This window comes from Protomyctophum bolini (assembly GCF_963924005.1).
Source record: "Protomyctophum bolini genome assembly, chromosome: 2".
Lineage (NCBI taxonomy): Eukaryota > Metazoa > Chordata > Actinopteri > Myctophiformes > Myctophidae > Protomyctophum > Protomyctophum bolini.
The window spans coordinates 36,977,539-36,999,773 of record NC_137863.1 but is presented as its reverse complement, the minus strand read 5'-3'; the positions used below and the strand labels follow the sequence as shown (position 1 = coordinate 36,999,773).

The window sequence follows — 22,235 nt, the reverse complement described above, 5'->3', positions numbered from 1 at the left end:
CAGATCACAATTTCTTTCAAAACAAATCATTGATCGATCGTAATCGAGGTGGACGTTTTTTTTTCCGAAGTCATAACGCCCCAGCCTTAAGGTCTGACTCTGATCACTTGCTAATAGTGATGTGGTCAGTTTTAAGTCCTAAAAGATCAGATATCGGATTTGTCTGCAGTCTGAACAAAGCCCTGAGTCTATTGTTTTTCTGTAAGCTCATTGTCCACTGGACTACCTCTGGAACCGAACAGGCTCGGGTCCTCCTCAGCCACTATGAGGAGGAATGCTTGCTTGGTTTTAGCTATACTGTACTTTGTCCTTTTTTAACCTCGACTCGTCTAGGGTCCTTTTTGGGTAAAAGGATCACACGAGAACATCCAGATGGCTCGGGAAATCTCCAGCCCCCTGTATAATCTTGAAATATCGTCGATGTCGGGCAGAAACCTTGTATCCGTGTTTTTTTTAAACTTTGTATGTATTTTTTTTAAATGAATGCCCTACAATACTATTTTAATATAGATTCGTATATATTCACCTGTATTTCATATAGATAGTCTTAGTTCTGAAACATTTTGGAAGTAGCCGTAAAAGTGTTTTTTTTTATTTTCTTTTATATATAAACATTGAACCAATGATTAGTATTAACAAGAGCTTGTGACTAAATAATAACTACATTGGATCCATTGGAACACAGGTTCATTATTTTATTATTAAATAATAACTACATTGGATCCATTGGAACACAGGTTAATTATTTTTCAATTTCCTGAAAAGTAACGTGTTTTGGATTATACAAAGTTTCCCACCCAACAACGACGATATAAGAATTTTGTAGTCAGTGGTGGAAAAAGTACTGAATTCCTTTACTTAAGTAAAAGTATCAATACCGTAATGTAGAAACACTGTTACAAGTAAAAGTCCGGAATTCAAAATGTACTTCTAAAGTACAAAAGTATCGTCCTCAAAATATACTTGCTTGCATACCAAAAGTAAGTACTCATTATGCAGAATGCCCCATTTTACATATGAGTATAACGTATACAAATCTTTTGAAAGGAGCTAATCTACAAGCTATTTTCAAATAGCCAAAGTTTAAATAGGGCTGAAGTGGTTAATGTATGTTTTGTAATAATTCAAATCTACAAAGTAACTAGTAACTAAAGTTTTCAATTAAAGTGGAGTAAAATGTACAATATTTGCCTCTGAGATGTAGTGGAGAGTAGAAGTATTGAAAATTGGAAATTCTCTCAGTAAAGTAAATGCACCTCAAGATTGTACTCAAGTACAGTACTTGAGTAAATGTAATTAATGTACTTAGTTACTTTCCACCACTGTCCGTAGTACACTCATCTCACCTCACCACATTGATGAGAGCATACTCAATGGAATTGAGCCAAAAACAAAGGTGCCTTCCTTTTCAATTTGACTAAAGGTGAGTCAAGCTTTCTAGTTTAATTTTACACCATTCTTTGCTTGGATATTCACTGTCTTAATATGGTGGAAATGTTGTTCAGTGACCTTATTACTGACAGTGATGTAACATTTTGATGTAGTCTACTTGATCCATTTTCATTGTTGTTGTTTAAGTCGACATCTCAGTAGTATAGCGTGTATAACTTGAGAAATTATAATTGTCACTGTTGCTCCTTCTAAATGTCGTTTTGTAATTCTGTACTGCCGCAATTATACTTTGTCATAATTATGATCACGTTGTGCTGACATTAGCAGATCTAAACTCACATCCACTCTAGTCTAAATTGCATCCACGACATGTGAGCTTCCAGATCTGTTATTTTCCAGTGCACGATAACAGCTGATCCTTTCCTCATCCTCTGAAACATCAAGGGCAACTTCACCTGTAGTTAGGACCATCGCTGTTAGTGAGAAAACCTTGTAGGTCCATTATTTCAAATTGTTTGTTTTTGTCGTTTCTTTTTTTAAATTAATGCACTAGTTTGTCATGCAAGTGTCACACAAAGTAGTACAAAACCGGAGATCTACAATCTTGTAGATTGGTTATTTTCCCATTTTATTAATAATTAAAAAAATGGACATGCATGGTTTTCCACCAGCAGCAATGGTTGCGGAATATGAAGATAACCAAGCTACTGTAGAGTGTTGATAGCTATGGGCTACGGGGGGTTAGTCTGACATACTGTAGAGTGTTGATAGCTATGGGCTACGGGGGGTTAGTCTGACGTACTGTAGACTAGAGTGTTGATAGCTATGGCCTATGGGGGTTAGTCTGACTTATTGTAGAGTGTTGATAGCTATGGCCTACGGGGGGTTAGTCTGACGTACTGTAGAGTGTTGATATGGCCTACGGGGGGTTAGTCTGACGTACTGTAGAGTGTTGATATGGCCTACGGGGGGTTAGTCTGACGTACTGTAGAGTGTTGCTAGCTATGGGGGTTAGTCTGATGTCCCACATACGTGGCCGGTTAAGACTCAGCCGTGGCTTCAGCATGTGGTTATGGTTAGGGGTAGGGTAAATAATGTCAGATTATTGGGACGTCTGACTCACGCTACAAGCGTGATCTTTCAATCGTGGATTCATTTTTATGGGCCTCGAGTAAAAATCCCTTTTTGATATTCCAGCAGCCCCCCCCCCCCCCCCCCCCACACACACACAAATCATAATAAATAAATAAAAAATAAAGTCTAACATTTATTTTTCAAAAGCATTAAAGAAACATTAATAGGCCCCTTAGGCAATCTACAAGCTCAAAAACACGTCGAATCGAGGCACATGGGCTTGTAGATGTATTTTTGTACGTTTGGGTCCCAGGAAGACACCAAATGTCTCTTTGTGGTCTGACTGGTGCTGAGAGGTTTGGGAAACACTGGTCTACGTAATATGCATTGGAATGTGTGGTTTTACGTAGACCAGCAGAGATATAAAAGCCCCTTTGAGAGTCAGCGTTGAGTGTTAAGAGTGTCAGATTTTCACATTCTCACAACAGAATGATAGGATTCAGGTTATAAAAGATGGCAAAATACACCTCGCAAACCAACGTGTTGGTGTAGTTTCTTTCTTTTTTTTTTTTTTACAATTTACTGTGTGACTTGTGTAACTGCAACTTGTATCTAATTTCCTTTTAATAAAGATTTCACATAATCTCTTTTTTTCAAGGTTGCCTATGGAAAAAGTTATAACACAAATAAAAAAAAAGGTTTAAATACCGGTAGGTTTAATGTGGGTCTGGGAACAGGTACCCAAACCAATGTGTCACTGAAACAAGCACTGTTTACTTCCTTGACAGAGACGAAAGAAAGGATGATTAGAAGGGTGAGGGTTCTCTCCAAGATGGAACTCGTAAAACAAGGTCAGTTAAAGCTCAACGGTACCCAGAGGCTTAACATCAAGAAACAATGCAAAACAGTTTATAGTTTATGCTATGTTCGTGTCAAACACATGGAAGTAGCATGGCTGGGACGATAATTATTATATCATGATTAGAAAAACAATTTTAATTTATCGTGGAATCATTTGGCTTTTGCTGAGCTGCATAAATCCGGTACCACTTAAACTCACTATACTGTAAACTTGTTATGCTCTTTTTTCACTAGCCGAGCTTGTAGACCTACGGTTTTTGGCAAACGTATAGGGATGCTGTCTGGGGTGCAAGTGGTTAAAAAAAGTGGCATTTTAAGAGCATTAATCATATTTGGATTGTCATGATATAACATTGTTCATCGCAATTATTTTGGCCACAATAACCGTGTTAAATGTTCTTAATTATTATCGTCCCATCTCTACATGGAAGCACAACAGAGTGCAGAGGAAGCTGACTGACAAGCTGACTCAAGACATTTCAACAGCAATGACACCAAGGTAATTCCACAAAAACAGGGCATTACAGTGTAGAGCTCGACCGAAGCCATCTTTAGTCGAATGCCGATACCAATTTTGGAAAGTCCTACCATCAACTACCAGATTTGAACGATATTTTGTACTAATATTTAGTAGAACTTAGATTTGATTCAAGTTTCTATTTATTCTACAAATGCCTTTTCCAAAATGTTCAAAAACAGCGAATGTCCAAGCTTGCAGTGTGGCACGAAGTGACGCGCTGTGAGCCAACACTAAAATATAAAATGACACAGAGGTTTTCCCGGTTTTAAACTAGAATTTATTTAATTTAAAGTAAACACTTAAAGCCCTATTCAAAAATGGTGTGAGCTTGTAGATCTGCTATTTTAGAATCTTTTTTTAAACATTTGAACACCAAGAAGACCAAAATGTTTAACAAATCGGGACACCTCGATTGCATAACTGCTGGTCGCCACAAAAGTAAAATGCTGGCCGCTAAATCGGTCGTGCTCTATTACAGTGCCTTTGTGTGCCAAAAGATTAACAGTGCTCGATCAAACATGACGTCACCTCGAAATATTGAATTATTATTCAGCAAAGACATTATTTCTAAACAGACGTGATTGTGAAACCATGAAACTAGTGGGAGACTTTTACAATTCCAAATCGGGTAAAAGAAAGCCCACAAAGACCCCCACTAAAACATATCATCCAGTTTTCCCTCTTTAGTTTTTTTACTTCCTGAGCTACACACACCTCCACGATGGGGAGGGTAACCGTCCATTCAACCGTCCCCATGAAGCCCAGTCTCATGTCTGGGAGGGCCGTTAAGCGTTGAGAGCGTTCGCTACATCTGTGAAGACCAGTCGACTGGGCCGCTGTGTCGTCCCTTGGGAGGTTGTGAGGGTCTGTGGATGAAAGGGGCCAGGGGTGGAGGGGTTGGGGCACAAAACATTAAAACTGTAAGTGACAGGCATTACAGACTTAAGCCCTATATACTTTGTTGTACGACGAATAGTGAAAACAGCCGATCTAATCGATCTGCCATTTATCCATTTTCTCCATTTTTGTATTTTTTTTGTTAGTACTTCAGTTGCAGAAACATTGAGGTGGAAAAAGGGACAAATACAATAGTCACGGTAGATTCAGTTGATTCATAATTGCCTTCGCCACCACTGTTTGGTTAAAGTTGGGACCTTAGACGAAGCAGAAAGGGGAAAGATTTCTCCCAGTGTCTATTATTATTACCGTATTATTTGAGGGAGGTCATTCTGTTCTGTTCTGTTTCCATGAATCATTTAAGAATGTGATTACTGAGAGATAGAATATAAATAAAATAGAATATAGATACATTTATAGAAGTAGAACGGAATCATTTGAAGGAGAAGTACTTGACAATAGGACCAAGACGTAAAAAGGAAAAGATACTAAAGATGTAGTACCGTATATAATGTGGACTTAAAGATGAGCTGAAATGAAAAGCATATGTTTTTCAGTCACAGTCAGTCATATTGGGAACTTTTAAACGTTTTAGCGTTTTTAGCTATTTTTGACAAACAATTGGCAACATGCCAGAAAATGCCAATCAATCTTCCACACAGGGCCATGTTTCATTATTCTATACAGACACCAGATGGCAATGTTGCATGTTGAATGTAAACAAACATGGCGGAAGCATGATCAATTATCATTTTACAAAACAATAAAATATCCCCATGCACAGGATGCTTATAGCTGCTGTCTGGAGGATGTGGTTCAACCCTGTGCCCCATCATGTGTTTGGCTAAGACTCACTGTTAGCCAAACACATGGCTAACAGCTCCTGTTTCTCTATGAAATATGTCACCATACAGAATATCATACACTCCAACAATAACTCGAAAATGCGATTTCAGCTCACCTTGTCACACACATTGACACGCACACAAGTATCCTGGCAGTGAATGGTTTGAAGACATACTACTGTATACTGTACACTGCAAGAAAAACCAACGGTTCTCAAAATAGGGTCCAAGGACCTTCAGGGTTCTTTGAAGGTGTTCAAAAAGGACCCTTGCTGGTCTGTAACTCTGAGTTACAGAGTTATGGGGGTCCTTGAAATTAAAATGTTTGAGAACCACTGAATTCAACTATCATTGTTGTAGTAAAGTGTATTTTGGTCGCATGTCGGTGTGGCTCAGGACACCGCCGTGATACCAAAGATAAAGGAAGCTTTAGGATCAGTGATGTGAAAGAACAGGTTCACAGAACATGGATCAAAACAACTTTAGGATCAGTGATGTGAAAGAACAGGTTCACGCACACAGTCATACTTTACCAGGGTTGTCTTTTTACCATTATGCCATTGTCAAAACTTTAAAAGAAACATGAAAGAAAATGGGAAATTACGACCGGAAAACAACCCTTCACGTTTACACTATTACATGATAAAATAAAATAAAACTATGGACAATAGAGCTGTGCAATATTGATCAATTCAATGTCACAATGTGACTAGATTAAGCCAGACTAAATCTAAATATAAGATTGAGAAACTTTTAGGGCTTCTACTTCTAGTAACTGTAAAACTAAATCTTAATTGCCCAGACTCTTCTTCAACAAAAAAAAGCTTGTACATACAATAGTAGGCCTATGGTAGAAAACACTGATGTTACTGCAGCCATGTCAAGGTTTTCATGTTTCAGTATGTGTCCTTTTGGGGGCGCTCTAAGTGTGTTCTATGTGTTGAGGGTTTGTAGAATGTTTGAAAAGAAGAAGTCCTCAGGATGCGTTGTGGTTGCGTCTGTGTTCTGATAATTAAGCTTGTTGGTTACACCTGTTTGTGAGTGAGAGAGGGCAGAAGTCTCATTACACTGAAGGAGAGTGCACTGTGCAGATCACTGAGAGAGAGAGAGAGCTCTGTGCAGAAGGAAGAAAGCAAAGTAGACCAGAAGAAGTAAAGTAAACTAAGAAGTGAAGTGAATGAAGTAAAGTGAACTGTAATATGTAAAGCAGAAGAAAGTTAAGTTAAGTACAATAAATGAAGTAAAGTAAAATTGAGAAAAGAAGAGAAAACAAAGAGGGTTTTCAAGAAAGACTGAAGGATCCAAGTCGACCCCCCCCCCCCCCCCCATTCATGTGCAAGCAGGCAAAGTGGTCAGTATTGTATAATTTGTTTGTGAATCTTATTGTGAAAGTCATGTATTATTGTGGAACTATGAATGTCCCAAGTTAATTGTTTTGTTTGTTGTCTTGTTTTGTATGTCAGTTCTACTGTGTTTTACAGCACAGTGTTTTCAGCATGGTGTTAATAAACAGCAGTAAAAAAGAACTCTGAGTCTCGTGCGATGGATGGGCGGCACAACTGAAGTTCTTAAACCAGAAACCTCTAACCCTAACCTCAAACTGGCCACGTAAGTAAACATAAATAAAAATTGTTGTATGGTACGTACAGTTTCACTATGTTTTCACTTCCGGGTTCTAATCGATTTTTCAAAAATCTGTTAAATCAATTCTTAAAACACACTTTCATAGACTTGAGACCCCAGGAAGAGTGCCTGGTGTCTTGATGTACAACAAGCTAACGGGGATCTAATAAATAAATCAAATCAAAAATAGACTTGCTTTTACCGCCTGATAACTGTTTTTTTGGTGTTACGAGCACGTAGAGTCAACTGTTCAGTTGTGAAACGTAATCAATTTTTAATTTTTACTTTTATTGCTAGGTTGGACAAAAATAATCTCTCCATCCATGTTTTTCAGTTGCCTCGTATTGATGTTTAACCCATTGGCTCTTCAAAAATAGCAGATATACTAGCTCACAGCGTGTCACTTCGTGCCACCCTTGTACATCTGCTATTTTTGAACAGTTTTGAAAAATCTTGAAAGTGTGAGAACTACTGATTTAGATGGCATTTGTAGAATCGGCCTCAGGTCTTAATGGGTTAAAGTATTCAATTCAAATTTGAAACTTGGCCATAGTAAAAAGTTATATCTCGATTCTCAGGTGCAGTATTATGTTTAGCAAAGTCAGCATAAACAACCGCTGCTTTGTGGACCAAAGGGACCAATCAGAAGACTGAAAATGGATAAATGACATTGTGCATTTGTTCTATAGTGTCATTTCATCATGTTTTCTTTATTTTGAACGGTTGGCTGTACTAATATCGAGCTACAGAATGCTCCCAAGCCTTGTGGCCCACAGGGCAGGAGCTTAGCGACCTGTTTGTGTAGAACAATTACAAGAACAAGTACACCCCCTGGTGACCTCCCAATGTCAAGGGCGGACACTCTAACCACAAGGCCAGCTGAGTGTACACAATGTTTCTTTTGGAAGATCTGCAGGCTCACGACGAGTTGAAGTGTGCGTTCCGTCGTGGTGTCACACGCTTGTGGATCGTGTTTTTTGGGGTGACCAAAAGGGGTTCCCGTCCTGAATGGGTTAAGACCCGAAGGCCAATTCTACAAATGCCTTTTAAATCAGTAGTTCTCACACGTTAAAGATTTTTCTAAAACGTTCACAAATGCGCTTGTATATCTGCTATTTTTGAATAGCCAATGCTGTCATCTTATATGACATGGATGCCTTCTCGGTTTTAATGGGTTAAATTAATCAACGGTTTGGTTTTATTTCTTTCTTTTATTACTAACAACACCATTAATAGTTGTATTTTCTTTGAACATGGAGTCGAAATGTTTTGGTTGTGTATAAAATTGTGATGATTATGAGTTAATAGAGTTTGCATTGGTGAGAGTGGGGGTAGGAGTTTACAAGTTTACTCTTTTTCAAACATTGCTGTGTTGTTATGCTTATTGTTATTTTTTTTGAGTGGTGCAACCACTCCTACAATCAGCAATGTCCATGTACCTACCTGTGTGTGTACCTGTGCACATGAGCCTGAGTATGTTACTGATTTATACCAGTAGGGGGCGGCAGAAACAGAGGGAGGGGTAGTGCTGTGTAATGAGAGAGAGAGAGAGAGAGAGAGAGGGGGGGGGGGGGGGGAATTGCACCACTCAGTTCACACGTGTGTGATTTTTTTTTAGTTTTTACCAGCTGCTGTGTAAGCACAGCTGAGCTGGTCTGTGTTCGATCGCTTTGCCTTTCACATACTAGCAAGCTATCTTTCTCATTGGCTGCCGTAGTGGCCATACTAGCAAGCTATCTTTCTCATTGGCTGCCGTATTGGCTGCCTCGTCTCTAGGCAACCAGACACTTTTTGCCTCTAGCCGACCTCTCAGCCATGGGATGCTAGCACCTAGCAAGCAACAACATAGTCTGAACGGCATGACTCTGTCTCAGCCATGGGATGCTATTGCTAGTAAGCAAAAACATAGTCTGAACGGCATGGAAGCCAAACCATCCAACACTACTTTTATGAAACTTAATAAAGTCAAAGACAGTGAGCGCTGCCGGTGATACGAACGGATAACGAGGCGGCCAACGGGTCCAACTACTTATTTTGTTTTTAATTTATGTTTGAAATAAACTAAAATGAGCTCATTAGATTAGAGCTTTATTTGTCACTTTTACAACTGTGAACAGCAGAAAAATGAAATTACGATGTGCTAAGTGCACGGGCCGCTGCAACTGAGTCGCGCCGCCACAACTTCTTCATTCTTTGTATTCATAGTTCAGGTGTACTATTAAGAGTGCTACAGAATGGTTTGTTGTGTTGGAACAACGCACCTTGGCGTTGGGGCCGGCCAGGCTGTGATCCAACAGTTCCTGTTCCAGCAGGTCATCCTGTTCCTCCGCGGGGTCAAAGTTGTACATGGGCATGAGCTGGTGCCTCAGCTTCTCCAGCCTGCAACGAGAGGTCAGAGGTCAACAGCAGTATATTGCGCTTAATTTATACCAGGTCGTACAGCGGGGTCTCGTGCAAAAAATAGACGATCTACAAACTCACTGTGAATCAGCTATTTTTGCCATGTGAAATCATCAATCAAGCTTTAGTCCATGGTGAGATGCGTTAACCAATTAAGCATACACATTGTTATACCTTTAAAACCAGGAAAGCTGTGTCATTTTAGATGTTGCTATTTTTTATTCAAATAAATCCTGTAGCTATAGCCTATTATAGCAACAGGATTTCTTTGAATAAAAAAATAGCAACATCTAAAATAACATGAAATGAAATGATTTTATTTTTATAAAGAAGCTGAAAACTTAGGTTAGGATTTAGAAGGCAGATTTTAAAAACGCCCTCATGTCTGAAATTAAAAACATATTAAACCTACCGCTTCCGTTTCCGAATATACAGCATCTGAGAAACAGACAAGACAAGGGGACAAAAATGGAAGATTTTTTTGTTATCAATAGTTCTCACATACTGTAATGACATACTGGTACATACATATAGCCTACATACACACACACATTAATACTTTACGTAATAACTGATTGTTTTATTATTTTTATGTAGGACAAGAATGTAGAAATGTCGCCCATGCCCAAAATAGGGATGCCAGGGTGAATGTGATTAACAAATATTTTATTAAATTGCGTTATTAAATATAAATATCAAACAAAATCATATTATCTGAACAGAAAACATATCTTCAACGGCCATAAAATAATGACCAGAGGGAATATATCAAAAGCAGACACATAGAAACCAAATACAGGACATAATGATGTCTTACAATGGCCACCGCCAGTCCAATCACGGTGATGATGCCAAAGGGAACGAGCACAGAGATCCCCATCCCCGAGCCCTCGTCTACCACTGCTGGAAGCTTGGTGGCATTGAAGGAGCTGGTCTCGTTTGTGGTTATGGTAACGGTCATTAACGTCGTCGCCCTGGAGGTGACATTGGCTCTGGCGTCGGTGGTCGTGGAAAGGAAAGGGACTGCGGAAGTGGCGGCAGTTGTGGCGAGGAAGCCAGCGGTTGTGTCTACGGCGGTCACAGACATGTTGGGTTGCAGTTGGACGGCTTTGCTTTCACTCTCCTAGGTGGCAGTTTGTCTGTCCCTCACTCTCCAGTAATGTGGCGCATGGCAGACACAGGTTTTCTCCCCTCTGGCCTAGAGTCATTGGAGATGCTTTGGCCATATAGATCTTCTGGTGGAAAACCTGGTGCTTAGAGAAACAGACGGTTTTACATTATCAAAAGGCTGGGCAATATGACTTCAAATCAATATTGTGATTATTTAAAATGTTCGCCTCGATTATGTTTATTGAAAAAAATAAAATGCATACACTAGGCTATAGTGAAAATTGCAGACCTACAAGCTCAAAAATGAATTGTGATGCAATGCATTGTGAGCTTGTAGATCAGCTATTTTCAAGTATAATGCAATATAATAAGCGGTTAATCTTAGTCAATTTCGTGTTGATTCGTTGATATAACAATTACATTTTTTGGGAAAGAAAACAACGTCTTGTCCTCGATCATCTTTCTCATCTTTCGTAAGCTAACAATTTAACAATTTGGTAATGGTCTCTAAATATCGGTGTTGCTATATTTTCAGTGAATTGCCCAGCCCTATGTTATCAGCAGGGGGTTATCATGCCACTTGCAGATTTCCACACTATAAAACAGTAACATTTACATCATACCCTGGGATTCGAACCTGGGTTTCCGGATATACAGTAGAGCTGAGTAGACTACATTTCTACTGCTCATGCAAGAGTCAATCGGCTTGTCAACAGTAATATAACAGTGCCCTTACACTGACTGAGGGTCGAGCTTCATCAATGGAAGACTAGGAAGACCACCTCCAACCTCTAGTCTGTAGGTCATTATTAGATATAATGTATACTATACTGATCCAGATTGGATCAAATAAAATAATGTGATGTGAATGGATCCTTACACTCAGTTTGCAGTATATTTCATATTACTCCACAATGCCTTTGATGAAATGTCATACTATTATGCATGCATACATGCTGGGTTGGGAAATACTTCAATATTATATTGATGCTGTGTTATGAGATTATAGGTATCATTGTGGACAATGTTGTATAATTGTAAATGTATCACAATTTGGTATTGTCTCAACATCAAGAGTTAGCTAGTTGTTATATTGTTCTCAATTACGACACCTTTGTTTGTGGCTTTAAAAGCTTATCATTTTGAATTATGTCACAGAAAACAAAAGACAAACTGCAATGCATTCATGATTCTGCTTTCCACAGAGCATTCTGCTTTTTGGCACTATAATGAGGAACATGTGCAGCTGAACCCGACAGCCAATCAAAACTCTGGGGCGATATATTTTAATCCTTGCCATTGTCCAATGAGGGAACAACCAACAGTACAAAGACAGAAACTCAGTCCATCCATAAAATATTAAAGATCATACAAGACGGTTCATCTTGTTTTGTGGCCACATTCCTCGGCATTACTGATGCATCATCATGTTTTGTTATCCATGTCAACATGCATCACACATCATCATTCATCACCCTCTGAGAAGTCGGATATATATACTTCGTCGCACAATGGTGTCACTACTGTGACAGTACCGAAAATATCCCGATCTACAAACCCGCTGGCCACCGCGCGTCGCGGTCGGCTATATCGGTTGCGCGACACCCACGCGCAACTATATAAATCGGGCACATAATCCTGTCAAATCAACGTGACATTGCTCCTCCCTAGTTGCGCGTCCTCTCAGATTAGCGGGTAAATACGTACCTTTCATTCATAATGTCAACTTCAAACAGGAATCGGAGGCTAACAGGCAGGGAGACTACGATGAGAGATGGGCTAATATTTTTGGGGAAGAGAGAACGCTCCCTCCTCGTTCCTCCTCCTCCTCTGCTTCTTCCAGCGGTAGCAATGCAGGCGCTACACAGATCGGTTGTTTATAGCCTACATACAACAACACAGCCATTTTCAGTCATGATGAAACCTTCACTCAAACGCACATCACGCAACCCTATACCCAGCAGCCTGCACAAAGATACCCTGTCCCTCAGTCCCTGTCTGTTCTCCGGTTGCCTCCCCCCTCCTAAGATCTGCTCTCCTCCTCCTCTGTCCGGCACGGTCTTGTGTTACACATAATAACACAGAAAGGATGCTGCCTGCAAACCCGAGCCCACGGACGGTGCTACAAAATTAAGCTCCCTCCCATGTCCGGTGACCGTCCGTCCCCCACTCACTGCGATTGGAGCTGTGGTTTAAAGGTGTTCGGTGCGGTTGGCTCCCTCAGCTGTCTGTTTTGGGTTTTAGTGGGGATTGAAAATGGGATTTTTCATGGGTCTGCTCAACAGATGCTGCCTGGCTGGCTGCCAGGAGGACCATGCGAATGACTGCATCCGGGTGGGCCGGGCTGGCTGAGCTGACTTTAACCCTAACCCGTTATGATTGTGATAGCCGTCGGCTGCTCCCGCCTCCCATCCAGCGCGTACCGGTCCTGAATTCAATCCAATAAAAAAATCACACCCGTGTGAACGCCCCCCCCCCCACACACACAATTCAATTCAATTCAAAGGGCTTTATTGGCATGAGAAAACATACGTTTACATTGCCAAAGCAGAAAGAACAAAACAACAATACAGCAATACAATCAAAACAAAAATTATGTACTTTGAAGGTCAGAATCTTCAATAGATCAAGTTCTGTGTACCAAGATAACTCGATGCAGGTATAGTGCAGGAATATACACAATGATTAGTCTTTAGGGTGGTTGTGTTCCATTTGATATCCTTCTCCTATCACAGCAACTCACAAATCTTGCTGCTGTGTTTGCACATTGTTGTACTTCGCCCAGCAGATATGGGAGTTTTTTGTCATTGGTCATGTTTTCAAAATCTCCGTGTGTGGTTGTAATCTGTGGGAAGTATGTGTCTCTGATGTCTTGGTACAATGGACAGATGGTTAGGAAGTGTAGCTCGGTTTCCACTTCGTTTAGTGTGCAGTGGGTGCATAGTCTGTCTTCTCTCGGGATACAGGTCTGCCTATGACGGCCTTTCTCGATCGCGAGACTGTGCTCACTGAGTCTGTACCTAGTTAAGATTTTTCTTTGTTTTGGGTCGGTCACGGTGCTCAGGTATTCTGCCACTGTGTATTCTCTGTTTAGGGCCAGATAGCATTCTAGTTTACTCTGCTTTTGTGTTGCTTCTTTCCAATGAGTTTTCCCTTTGCTGTTTTATAATTTGGTTTAGTCCAATGGGTTTTCTATCTCGTGGCTCTGTTTGTGTTTGTGCCCGGAGTTCCAGGGCCAGCTGGCTGAGGGGGCATCTCTCTAGAGTTTCACTGTGTGTGAGTGCCTTGTTATGGAGTGCATCTAGGTCACTTTCTTTTAGGTGGTTGTAGAACTTAAGTGCTCTCTTTTTTATTTTGATTATGAGTGGGTATCGTCCTAATTCTGCCCTGCATGCATTATTTGGTGTTTTTCGCTGGGTACACACACACACACACACACACAATTTCAATTCAATTCAAAGGGCTTTATTGGCATGAGAAAACATACGTTTACATTGCCAAAGCAGAAAGAACAATACAACAATACAGCAATACAATCAAAACAAAAATTATGTACTTTGAAGGTCAGAATCTTCAATAGATCAACTTCTGTGTACCAAGATAACTCGATGCAGGTATAGTGCAGGAATATACACAATTATTAGTCTTTAGGGTGGTTGTGTTCCATTTGATATCCTTCTCCTATCACAGCAACTCACAAATCTTGCTGCTGTGTTTGCACATTGTTGTACTTCGCCCAGCAGATATGGGAGTTTTTTGTCATTGGTCATGTTTTCAAAATCTCCGTGTGTGGTTGTAATCTGTGGGAAGTATGTGTCTCTGATGTCTTGGTACAATGGGCAGATGGTTAGGAAGTGTAGCTCGGTTTCCACTTCGTTTAGTGTGCAGTGGGTGCATAGTCTGTCTTCTCTCGGGATACAGGTCTGCCTATGACGGCCTTTCTCAATCGCGAGACTGTGCTCACTGAGTCTGTACCTAGTTAAGATTTTTCTTTGTTTTGGGTCGGTCACGGTGCTCAGGTATTCTGCCACTGTGTATTCTCTGTTTAGGGCCAGATAGCATTCTAGTTTACTCTGCTTTTGTGTTGCTTCTTTCCAATGTGTCGGATAGTTTTCCCTTTGCTGTTTTATAATTTGGTTTAGTCCAATGGGTTTTCTATCTCGTGGCTCTGTTTGTGTTTGTGCCCGGAGTTCCAGGGCTAGCTGGCTGAGGGGGCATCTCTCTAGAGTTTCACTGTGTGTGAGTGCCTTGTTATGGAGTGCATCTAGGTCACTTTCTTTTAGGTGGTTGTACACACACACACACACACACACACCTCCCCCCCCCCCTCTCTCTCTCTCTCTCTCTGTCATTAGCAGGCAACATTGCAGGCGCAGCACTATCTCTCTCTGTTTCTGGCGCCCCCTATTGGTACCCTAGTCATATACTGGTGCTCATGACCACATAAATACATGACAACATGGGTACATACTAGCCCATGTTTTTTGAAATTTTGAAAAAAAAAGTTATCCTCGTTTCTCATCATTTTGGACCCATATCGTACGGCATACTATAGCACGCCGTTTTTCATCATTTTTGAGGATTTAAAAAAATGAAAAAAACGATGGGTTATAGCCCATGTTTTTTGAAATTTTGAAAAATAAAGTTAGCCTCGTTTCTCATCATTTTGGACCATGGGCTATAGCCCATATCGTACGGCATACTATAGCACGCCGTTTTTCATCATTTTTGAGGATTTGGAAAAAAAGAAAAAAACGATGGGTTATAGCCCATGTTTTTTTTTATTTTGAAAAAAAAAGTTAGCCTCGTTTCTCATTTTGGACCGTGGGCTATAGCCCATATCGTACGGCATACTATAGCGCGCCGTTTTTCATCATTTTTGAGGATTTGAAAAAAATGACGAAATGACAAAAACGATGGGTTATAGCCCATGTTTTTTGAAATTTTGAAAAAAAAAGTTAGCCTCGTTTCTCATCATTTTGGACCGTGGGCTATAGCCCATATCGTACGGCATACTATAGCGCGCCGTTTTTCATAATTTTTGAGGAATTGAAAAAAATGACGAAATGACAAAAACGATGGGTTATAGCCCATGTTTTTTGAAATTTTGAAAAAAAAAGTTAGCCTCGTTTCTCATCATTTTGGACCGTGGGCTATAGCCCATATCGTACGGCATACTATAGCGCGCCGTTTTTCATCATTTTTGAGGATTTGAAAAAAATGACGAAATGACAAAAACGATGGGTTATAGCCCATGTTTTTTTAAATTGTGAAAAAAAAAGTTAGCCTCGTTTCTCATCATTTTGGACCGTGGGCTATAGCCCATATCGTACGGCATACTATAGCGCGCCGTTTTTCATCATTTTTGAGGATTTGAAAAAAATGACGAAATGACAAAAACGATGGGTTATAGCCCATGTTTTTTGAAATTTTGAAAAAAAAAGTTAGCCTCGTTTCTCATCATTTTGGACCGTGGGCTATAGCCCATATCGTACGGCATACTATAGCGCGCCGTTTTTCATCATTTTTGAGGATTTGAAAAAAATGACGAAATGACAAAAACGATGGGTTATAGCCCATGTTTTTTGAAATTTTGAAAAAAAAAGTTAGCCTCGTTTCTCATCATTTTGGACCGTGGGCTATAGCCCATATCGTACGGCATACTATAGCGCGCCGTTTTTCATCATTTTTGAGGATTTGAAAAAAATGACGAAATGACAAAAACGATGGGTTATAGCCCATGTTTTTTGAAATTTTGAAAAAAAAAGTTAGCCTCGTTTCTCATCATTTTGGACCGTGGGCTATAGCCCATATCGTACGGCATACTATAGCGTGCCGTTTTTCATCATTTTTGAGGATTTGAAAAAAATGACGAAATGACAAAAACGATGGGTTATAGCCCATGTTTTTTTTAATTTTGAAAAAAAAAGTTAGCCTCCTTTCTCATCATTTTGGACCGTGGGCTATAGCCCATATCGTACGGCATACTATAGCGCGCCGTTTTTCATCATTTTTGAGGATTTGAAAAAAATGACGAAATGACAAAAACGATGGGTTATAGCCCATGTTTTTTGAAATTTTGAAAAAAAAAGTTAGCCTCGTTTCTCATCATTTTGGACCGTGGGCTATAGCCCATATCGTACGGCATACTATAGCGCGCCGTTTTTCTACATTTTTGAGGATTTGAAAAAAATGACGAAATGACAAAAACGATGGGTTATATCCCATGTTTTTTGAAATTTTGAAAAAAAAAGTTAGCCTCGTTTCTCATCATTTTGGACCGTGGGCTATAGCCCATATCGTACGGCATACTATAGCGCGCCGTTTTTCATCATTTTTGAGGATTTGAAAAAAATGACGAAATGACAAAAACGATGGGTTATAGCCCATGTTTTTTGAAATTTTGAAAAAAAAAGTTAGCCTCGTTTCTCATCATTTTGGACCGTGGGCTATAGCCCATATCGTACGGCATACTATAGCGCGCCGTTTTTCATCATTTTTGAGGATTTGAAAAAAATGACGAAATGACAAAAACGATGGGTTATAGCCCATGTTTTTTGAAATTTTGAAAAAAAAAGTTAGCCTCGTTTCTCATCATTTTGGACCGTGGGCTATAGCCCATATCGTACGGCATACAGCATACGTGCCGTTTTTCATCATTTTTGAGGATTTGAAAAAAAGACGAAATGACAAACGATGGGTTATAGCCCATGTTTTTTGAAATTTTGAAAAAAAAAGTTAGCCTCGTTTCTCATCATTTTGGACCGTGGGCTATAGCCCATATCGTACGGCATACTATAGCGCGCCATTTTTCATCATTTTTGAGGATTTGAAAAAAATGACGAAATGACAAAAACGATGGGTTATAGCCCATGTTTTTTGAAATTTTGAAAAAAAAAGTTAGCCTCGTTTCTCATCATTTTGGACCGTGGGCTATAGCCCATATCGTACGGCATACTATAGCGCGCCGTTTTTCATCATTTTTGAGGATTTGAAAAAAATGACGAAATGACAAAAACGATGGGTTATAGCCCATGTTTTTTGAAATTTTGAAAAAAAAAGTTAGCCTCGTTTCTCATCATTTTGGACCGTGGGCTATAGCCCATATCGTACGGCATACTATAGCGTGCCGTTTTTCATCATTTTTGAGGATTTGAAAAAAATGACGAAATGACAAAAACGATGGGTTATAGCCCATGTTTTTTTTAATTTTGAAAAAAAAAGTTAGCCTCCTTTCTCATCATTTTGGACCGTGGGCTATAGCCCATATCGTACGGCATACTATAGCGCGCCGTTTTTCATCATTTTTGAGGATTTGAAAAAAATGACGAAATGACAAAAACGATGGGTTATAGCCCATGTTTTCTGAAATTTTGAAAAAAAAAGTTAGCCTCGTTTCTCATCATTTTGGACCGTGGGCTATAGCCCATATCGTACGGCATACTATAGCGCGCCGTTTTTCATCATTTTTGAGGATTTGAAAAAAATGACGAAATGACAAAAACGATTGGTTATAGCCCATGTTTTTTGAAATTTTGAAAAAAAAAGTTAGCCTCGTTTCTCATCATTTTGGACCGTGGGCTATAGCCCATATCGTACGGCATACTATAGCGCGCCGTTTTTCATCATTTTTGAGGATTTGAAAAAAATGACGAAATGACAAAAACGATGGGTTATAGCCCATGTTTTTTGAAATTTTGAAAAAAAAAGTTAGCCTCGTTTCTCATCATTTTGGACCGTGGGCTATAGCCCATATCGTACGGCATACTATAGCGTGCCGTTTTTCATCATTTTTGAGGATTTGAAAAAAATGACGAAATGACAAAAACGATGGGTTATAGCCATGTTTTTTTTAATTTTGAAAAAAAAAGTTAGCCTCCTTTCTCATCATTTTGGACCGTGGGCTATAGCCCATATCGTACGGCATACTATAGCGCGCCGTTTTTCATCATTTTTGAGGATTTGAAAAAAATGACGAAATGACAAAAACGATGGGTTATAGCCCATGTTTTTGAAATTTTGAAAAAAAAAGTTAGCCTCGTTTCTCATCATTTTGGACCGTGGGCTATAGCCCATATCGTACGGCATACTATAGCGCGCCGTTTTTCTACATTTTTGAGGATTTGAAAAAAATGACGAAATGACAAAAACGATGGGTTATATCCCATGTTTTTTGAAATTTTGAAAAAAAAAGTTAGCCTCGTTTCTCATCATTTTGGACCGTGGGCTATAGCCCATATCGTACGGCATACTATAGCGCGCCGTTTTTCATCATTTTTGAGGATTTGAAAAAAATGACGAAATGACAAAAACGATGGGTTATAGCCCATGTTTTTTGAAATTTTGAAAAAAAAAGTTAGCCTCGTTTCTCATCATTTTGGACCGTGGGCTATAGCCCATATCGTACGCCATACTATAGCGCGCCGTTTTTCATCATTTTTGAGGATTTGAAAAAAATGACGAAATGACAAAAACGATGGGTTATAGCCCATGTTTTTTGAAATTTTGAAAAAAAAAGTTAGCCTCGTTTCTCATCATTTTGGACCGTGGGCTATAGCCCATATCGTACGGCATACAGCATACGTGCCGTTTTTCATCATTTTTGAGGATTTGAAAAAAAGACGAAATGACAAACGATGGGTTATAGCCCATGTTTTTTGAAATTTTGAAAAAAAAAGTTAGCCTCGTTTCTCATCATTTTGGACCGTGGGCTATAGCCCATATCGTACGGCATACTATAGCGCGCCGTTTTTCATCATTTTTGAGGATTTGAAAAAAATGACGAAATGACAAAAACGATGGGTTATAGCCCATGTTTTTTGAAATTTTGAAAAAAAAAGTTAGCCTCGTTTCTCATCATTTTGGACCGTGGGCTATAGCCCATATCGTACGGCATACTATAGCGCGCCGTTTTTCATCATTTTTGAGGATTTGAAAAAAATGACGAAATGACAAACGATGGGTTATAGCCCATGTTTTTTGAAATTTTGAAAAAAAAAGTTAGCCTCGTTTCTCATCATTTTGGACCGTGGGCTATAGCCCATATCGTACGGCATACTATAGCGCGCCGTTTTTCATCATTTTTGAGGATTTGAAAAAATGACGAAATGACAAAAACGATGGGTTATAGCCCATGTTTTTTGAAATTTTGAAAAAAAAAGTTAGCCTCGTTTCTCATCATTTTGGACCGTGGGCTATAGCCCATATCGTACGGCATACTATAGCGCGCCGTTTTTCATCATTTTTGAGGATTTGAAAAAAATGACGAAATGACAAAAACGATGGGTTATAGCCCATGTTTTTGAAATTTTGAAAAAAAAAGTTAGCCTCGTTTCTCATCATTTTGGACCGTGGGCTATAGCCCATATCGTACGGCATACTATAGCGCGCCCGTTTTTCATCATTTTTGAGGATTTGAAAAAAATGACGAAATGACAAAAACGATGGGTTATAGCCCATGTTTTTTGAAATTTTGAAAAAAAAAGTTAGCCTCGTTTCTCATCATTTTGGACCGTGGGCTATAGCCCATATCGTACGGCATACTATAGCGCGCCGTTTTTCATCATTTTTGAGGATTTGAAAAAAATGACGAAATGACAAAAACGATGGGTTATAGCCCATGTTTTTTGAAATTTTGAAAAAAAAAGTTAGCCTCGTTTCTCATCATTTTGGACCGTGGGCTATAGCCCATATCGTACGGCATACTATAGCGCGCCGTTTTTCATCATTTTTGAGGATTTGAAAAAAATGACGAAATGACAAAAACGATGGGTTATAGCCCATGTTTTTTGAAATTTTGAAAAAAAAAGTTAGCCTAGTTTCTCATCATTTTGGACCGTGGGCTATAGCCCATATCGTACGGCATACTATAGCGCGCCGTTTTTCATCATTTTTGAGGATTTGAAAAAAATGACGAAATGACAAAAACGATGGGTTATAGCCCATGTTTTTTGAAATTTTGAAAAAAAAAGTTAGCCTCGTTTCTCATCATTTTGGACCGTGGGCTATAGCCCATATCGTACGGCATACTATAGCGCGCCGTTTTTCATCATTTTTGAGGATTTGAAAAAAATGACGAAATGACAAAAACGATGGGTTATAGCCCATGTTTTTTGAAATTTTGAAAAAAAAGTTAGCCTCGTTTCTCATCATTTTGGACCGTGGGCTATAGCCCATATCGTACGGCATACTATAGCGCGCCGTTTTTCATCATTTTTGAGGATTTGAAAAAAATGACGAAATGACAAAAACGATGGGTTATAGCCCATGTTTTTTGAAATTTTGAAAAAAAAAGTTAGCCTCGTTTCTCATCATTTTGGACCGTGGGCTATAGCCCATATCGTACGGCATACTATAGCGCGCCGTTTTTCATCATTTTTGAGGATTTGAAAAAATGACGAAATGACAAAAACGATGGGTTATAGCCCATGTTTTTTGAAATTTTGAAAAAAAAAGTTAGCCTCTTTTCTCATCATTTTGGACCGTGGGCTATAGCCCATATCGTACGGCATACTATAGCGCGCCGTTTTTCATCATTTTTGAGGATTTGAAAAAAATGACGAAATGACAAAAACGATGGGTTATAGCCCATGTTTTTTGAAATTTTGAAAAAAAAAGTTAGCCTCGTTTCTCATCATTTTGGACCGTGGGCTATAGCCCATATCGTACGGCATACTATAGCGCGCCGTTTTTCATCATTTTTGAGGATTTGAAAAAAATGACGAAATGACAAAAACGATGGGTTATAGCCCATGTTTTTTGAAATTTTGAAAAAAAAAAGTTAGCCTCGTTTCTCATCATTTTGGACCGTGGGCTATAGCCCATATCGTACGGCATACTATAGCGCGCCGTTTTTCATCATTTTTGAGGATTTGAAAAAAATGACGAAATGACAAAAACGATGGGTTATAGCCCATGTTTTTTGAAATTTTGAAAAAAAAAGTTAGCCTCGTTTCTCATCATTTTGGACCGTGGGCTATAGCCCATATCGTACGGCATACTATAGCGCGCCGTTTTTCATCATTTTTGAGGATTTGAAAAAAATGACGAAATGACAAACGATGGGTTATAGCCCATGTTTTTTGAAATTTTGAAAAAAAAAGTTAGCCTCGTTTCTCATCATTTTGGACCGTGGGCTATAGCCCATATCGTACGGCATACTATAGCGCGCCGTTTTTCATCATTTTTGAGGATTTGAAAAAAATGACGAAATGACAAAAACGATGGGTTATAGCCCATGTTTTTTGAAATTTTGAAAAAAAAAGTTAGCCTCGTTTCTCATCATTTTGGACCGTGGGCTATAGCCCATATCGTACGGCATACTATAGCGCGCCGTTTTTCATCATTTTTGAGGATTTGAAAAAAATGACGAAATGACAAAACGATGGGTTATAGCCCATGTTTTTTGAAATTTTGAAAAAAAAAGTTAGCCTCGTTTCTCATCATTTTGGACCGTGGGCTATAGCCCATATCGTACGGCATACTATAGCGCGCCGTTTTTCATCATTTTTGAG

The 22,235-nt window shown here is 39.3% G+C and overlaps 1 protein-coding gene across 2 annotated transcripts; it reads right to left on the bottom strand.

Annotated features, from left to right (window-relative positions):
* Window positions 1-11: 11 nt before the first annotated feature.
* On the bottom strand, window positions 12-12,769 carry cUnh3orf18 (chromosome Un C3orf18 homolog). 2 transcript variants are annotated; one of them, XM_080780834.1, is made up of 5 exons: window positions 12,430-12,769; window positions 10,430-10,865; window positions 10,025-10,050; window positions 9,474-9,591; window positions 12-4,713 (listed from the first exon to the last, which is right to left on the bottom strand). In XM_080780834.1, the coding sequence occupies exons 2-5, from the start codon at window positions 10,697-10,699 to the stop codon at window positions 4,633-4,635; spliced, it is 495 nt and encodes a 164-aa protein (XP_080636960.1). In that variant the 5' UTR covers window positions 10,700-10,865; window positions 12,430-12,769; the 3' UTR covers window positions 12-4,632. The 2 variants fall into 2 exon arrangements, with proteins under 2 accessions (XP_080636960.1, XP_080636961.1); XM_080780835.1 differs by having other exon boundaries at window positions 10,430-10,859.
* Between the last annotated feature and the right edge of the window lie 9,466 nt (window positions 12,770-22,235).